This window comes from Coffea arabica, chromosome 2e (genome assembly GCF_036785885.1).
Source record: "Coffea arabica cultivar ET-39 chromosome 2e, Coffea Arabica ET-39 HiFi, whole genome shotgun sequence".
Classification (NCBI taxonomy): Eukaryota; Viridiplantae; Streptophyta; class Magnoliopsida; order Gentianales; family Rubiaceae; genus Coffea; species Coffea arabica.
In genome coordinates this window covers 14,782,060-14,787,295 of record NC_092313.1, presented here as the reverse complement: position 1 = coordinate 14,787,295, position 5,236 = coordinate 14,782,060, and the positions used below count along the sequence as shown (strand labels likewise).

General features: G+C 37.5%; 1 protein-coding gene across 4 annotated transcripts; it reads right to left on the bottom strand.

The window, feature by feature from the left end:
* Positions 1-354: 354 nt before the first annotated feature.
* LOC140036709 (uncharacterized) lies at positions 355-5,022 on the bottom strand. 4 transcript variants are annotated; one of them, XR_011840252.1, is made up of 8 exons: positions 4,124-5,022; positions 4,003-4,020; positions 3,138-3,350; positions 2,945-3,040; positions 2,071-2,216; positions 1,159-1,378; positions 877-953; positions 587-806 (listed from the first exon to the last, which is right to left on the bottom strand). XR_011840252.1 is itself a non-coding variant. In XM_072079171.1 (8 exons), the coding sequence occupies exons 1-7, from the start codon at positions 4,256-4,258 to the stop codon at positions 942-944; spliced, it is 840 nt and encodes a 279-aa protein (XP_071935272.1). In that variant the 5' UTR covers positions 4,259-5,022; the 3' UTR covers positions 587-806; positions 897-941. The 4 variants fall into 4 exon arrangements, 3 of the variants coding, with proteins under 3 accessions (XP_071935270.1, XP_071935271.1, XP_071935272.1); XM_072079171.1 differs by having other exon boundaries at positions 897-953; XM_072079169.1 differs by lacking the exon at positions 877-953 and having other exon boundaries at positions 355-806; positions 4,124-5,020.
* Between the last annotated feature and the right edge of the window lie 214 nt (positions 5,023-5,236).

Genomic DNA, 5,236 nt, shown 5'->3' with positions numbered 1-5,236 from the left:
ATGACAATGGTGACGATGGTGTTAAAAAGAAACATGGCGACGTTAACCACATTATTAAATCCCCTTACTAGCTACTGACGGAATAGCTTCCATCACAGCACAAGGTTGACAGGAAAGACCGACGTACACGAGATTGGCAAATGTTCTCCTTCAAAATTTGATTGAATCTTATTTTATCAATTGACTGTCACGCTGCTACCACCACATTTCTACCATATACTCTTGTAGAATGAGCATTGGAACAAATATTATTAAGTTGTAGAGTGCTTACTCGACCAGGATGGGCTTGTACTGAGATCAACTGCGTTGCACATCTGAAATCGTAAACCCTGAAGCACATGCTTACCAAGGAGGTAAACACAAGATAAAAATATTTCTTGCCTATTAAAGAAGATGATACAATATTTTGTTCTTTCCTACAATACAGCACATAGTAACTTGACTGGTTAAACGCACATAATTTCTCTTTCCTTCTCACAGTGATTTATTTCTCCGGCATTCCGGGGTAAGACGGGGTGACGGAGGTTGGGTTGCGGATGGCTTCCCAAAAACTTGCAATCTTGTATACTACTACAACCATTAACTATTTGTATCGATTCAACTGATGCCTAAGCCTGCATGTCACAGGCAAATTGTTGATTGATCAGATGCTTAGCCCCTTCAACAATCCTCCTAATGACTTCCCCAGCTGGTAAGATATCTTTAATTAGGCCAATTCCCTCACCCGCATACATGGCCATGCTTTCAACATCACCACTTGTTGTCAGGTTTGGAACTGTGCCAGCGAATCGACGAATCTCTTTTTCCTGCACAACCACAAATTTAACTGTGTCAGGCAAATTTAATTTAGCCCAACCACAACCTCAAGCACTCTACCTAATGAAGCAATAATACACGTGCATAGTCAGCATCATTTGGTTGTCTGATAAGACAAACCTACATCACTCAATTAACTGTTCACAGAAAAAAAAAAAAAAAGAAGAGTTATTGATACAAATAAGATAATTCGTTAGTTATATGACTGCATCTGTGACTGAATAAATGAGCTCCTCAGCAAGATTATCTCCTAATTTCAATCACAGTTACAACACATTAGAGGAAAACTTCAAGGAGGAACATCCAAATGATTAAGAAAGGCAAGTAGTGAAAAGTATTTACCATTCCATGTATGGTGGAATGACCAATGGTAGGTTGATTAGTCTCATTCTCATCACTGGGAAGAGTTCTCCATTCCACTAAGAATGGAGTCCTCAGAACACGTTGAGGCGCTCCAGGCCACCTTGCACGGCCAAATATATCTGTGTACTCTGTTTCATCAAATTTGATCAACTTCTGCTTATATGCTGGGTGAGCATAGCTTTCATCCGTAGCAAGAAATCTAGGAAAAATGAGTTAGCCACCGTTCAGTACACCAAGCATCGTTATGATGCACTATCAAAGATGGTCTAATGGAATTAGGAAAATGGCAATGCAAGACCAATCTTATCAAATATCAAAGAAATTGGACACATATTGGTGAATTACTTAGGCATAAATATGTTTGAACCATATATTTCTAGCTGGCTGACATATACTCTGGCTCATATCTTTACTTGTGTAGCATTTGGTTGGTACCCACTTGTGAAACATATTGATGTTAGATGCCACTAAATCCAGGTACAATCATGGTACAAAATAATTGACCAAATAGCTCCAATTCCACAACAGACATTTTAGTTTGATAACATAAAATGTATATATAACAGTACAGTTTACTTCTCGTTTTTTTGATTCCAAAACCTCTAACCAGAGAATATCAAGCTAATCGAGAGTTTGTAGGACACAAAATCCAAAAGTTGTTCAGAAAAAGTGGATAAGCATTGAATGGTAAGAACTTTGCCAATGATTAGAATGTTCATTGCAGAATGCAATGGTTTCTAGCGATTGCACCAAGAACAGAGATTATACAGTGGAAACTTTTATAAAAGCAGACTGAATCCCTGTTACTCCGTCCGAAGATTAACCAGATACTGTGCTTTCATCAAATAAAAGCGGGTATAAAGAAAACTAACAACCAAAGAAGTCACATACCTAGTGCCCATTGCAATCCCCCTAGCTCCAAGGGCCAGGGAAGCTACATAACCACGTTCATCCACTATTCCACCGGCAGCAATAACTGGTATATCACGACCCTGAACAAGCTCAACTACCCTTGGCAACAAAGAAATTAAGGCACCCTGCAAATTTTCCAATGCGGGTCAATTTCAGAACTCTGAGAGAATACGGAGAGAGAAACTGCTCATGGTCAGAGGATGTTTAACTAACAGATGCCTTAAAAACCATGGCATAAATATTTCACAGATGTGGAGCTAGGATTCAACTATACCTTGGAACTTCAATTTCAAAGTATAAATGAAGTGTCTCAAGAAATGCCCTCAAAAATTAAATTACAAGTTATACAAGTCAGTCACTTGCAATGTAAAGATGCTCTTAAAAAATGGAAGGTTTTGGAAGCCTGAAATGTTTAGGCAACTAGCAAACTGCAGAACACATAGTTTACAGATTCCCTATCGAATTTTAAATGTTGGTCTACAATTGTAGTACCCTGTACAAGAGTATAACCTTTTCCTATATCTAGGTACACCCATTACTTATACCCAAATGCAGATTCAGAGAAGGAACAAATTAAGTTATATCATTCTAGTCAAGTTAATTTCATTTCAAGGGAAGCATACTGTTATAATACAAACACAATATGAAACATAAAACAACTTACAAAACCATTCATAACACAATCTTAACATAACAACGGTGTATAGTATAACAATATGTAAAAATTTATGGGCACTTGTATGCAATAGCAAAGCAATGTTTTGTGAAAATGAAGCAAATTCAATAAGATACCACTCCATTTTTACATTGAACTGAAGTAATATATATCTGATGAGTACACTAACAACTATACCTGTCCAATAACATGTCCACCAGCTTCCCGTCCTTGGACAATTATTGCATCCACACCCACATCAGCAGCTTTCTTTGCTTCTTCAAAGCTCCCCACCTTTATGATATTAGTGCAATCTCAACTGTTATTAAGGAATTGCAAGCACAAAAAAGGACATTTATCTCAAACAGCAAAATCAGCTCACAAGACTAACCTGTGGTACAACCTTGACCCCGACTTTGTGAGCCTCAAGCACTATATCACTTGTGCACTCACCCCAGGAAAGCTGCAAGACCGCTACCTTTTCATCCAGTATAGCCCTTATGTTTTCCTTGTGCGGAAAAGCCAGAACAACACCAACCCCAAAAGGTTTGTCAGTCAGGGTTCTGGTCTTCCTTATTAGCTCTTTTAGGTAATCCGGTGCCTCCTGTTATGCAAGCGCGTTTAGAAATATTACATATTACCCTACGAAAAATAAAAAGAAAAAAGAACATTTAACGGGAGTCTGCATGCACGTCTTCCTTACAGTTAGTGATAAGTTGGAGCATTCTCTTATCTGACTCCTTGAGACCCTCTCACAATCACCATATTATTCAATGAGTTGAATTAAGACTACGAAATCACATCATGGCATTTCAACAACTTAGTAGTAACTAATTCGACAAGGGTAAACGTGGATCATGAACATAAGCCTCAATGATTAGTACAATTACCAGTTTTTATTTTGTGCTAACATTCAATGTAGCACCAGTAACCCTTATTATCCTATCAGGATGAGAAAGCCATAACCTGAAGCCAATGCAAGTTTATTTTTGGAAAAAGGAACAAAATTGCAATTACTGGCATATTAGTTGTGAGCTCAAGGGGGAGAAGACTAGCATCAAATTTGACTCTAGGAGACACTTTAAAGCTCAAAACCATAGACTAATACAAAACTAGTCACTAATGCAACTTTTTGGAGGTAAGGAAAGCAATGCAAATCACAGGAAAATCAAAAGCAAATAAAAGAAAAAGTAAACGAAAGTAGTCCTTTCCAGAGTTTGAAATAGTAACGTGCAATTGCTAAAGCTACCGGGTACCAAATGCTCAACGGTACACTGCAGAAATGTCAACATAAAATTTAAAGACATAAAAAACTGAACCAAGAAACTGATCATTCAAAAAAAAAAAAAAAAAAAAGGAAGAAGAAAAAGGGTTTACCCAATCAGGGGCTCTAAGGAGACCAAGTCCACCAGCGTTAGCAACAGCAGCTACAAGCTCTGGACCTGAAATATCTGGTCCCAATGGTGCCTGCACTATTCCATACTCAAATCCCAGAATCCCTCTCCAACCCATTTATTTGTCTTCCTTTTCTTTTCTTTTGATGCTCAAGTCAAGAAAAATTGCAACTTTTCTTATTGTTAACTCTAAGCAGAAAAACATTCGTCCATTGAATTTATAGTATGCTGCTTCAGTTAGTTTAGTTTAGTCGGGAGGGGGAAGAAACCGGGGCGGGAATAAAAAAAAAAATTAAAAGGGGAGTGTTTCCGAAGGTGCCAACGAAAGGCCATCATCTCCTGGTAGAAAATTCTCTCTCTCTGAAAAAAGTCAGTCTAAAATGGCTATTTCACCATCTGAGTTGGCATCGGACACAACAAAACAGCAAATAAAACGTAAGCCCCTGCGTATTTCAGCTTAATTGAGGATTGGGTTAGCGTTCCTAGTTCCCAGCTCCTCTGTCGTACAAAATTCGGCCTTGGCCTTGTGGATTTGGATTGAATTTTCCCGATAAATCGTGGAACAACAGGAAAAACCCATTGAGGAAACTCAACAAGAAAGGATTGAACTTTAAAGCATGGAAGAAAACATCAATTTGATATTTGCCACTTGAACTAGGCTACCGTTCCCTCGAAAAAGGGCAAAAAAAAAAAAAAAAAAAATTAGGCTACCGTTATTTAACAATTGCCACTCACAAAGGGGAAAAAATAGAAGGAACAAATTGTTACGCTAACTTAATTGAGGTTGCTCAATCAAAGTTGAAACTCGACCCCACGTTGATCAATTTGAATAGCTTGAGCTGCTTGCTAAAGCGAGCTCGAATTTAATATGTGAAGAGTTCACGAACTCATCAAGTCCAATAGAATTTCGCGCACACACTTTTTAAATTTTTTTTATTGATTTATATAAAATATCTATTGTATGCTTATTTAAATTTAAATTTATATCTGTTAAACTTGATTAGACTAATTAAGCTCAAATTAAATTCGATTAGACTCGATGAGCACGAGATTGAACTCGAGTATTGCAAAACAAAATTGAATTCAAATTTAAACT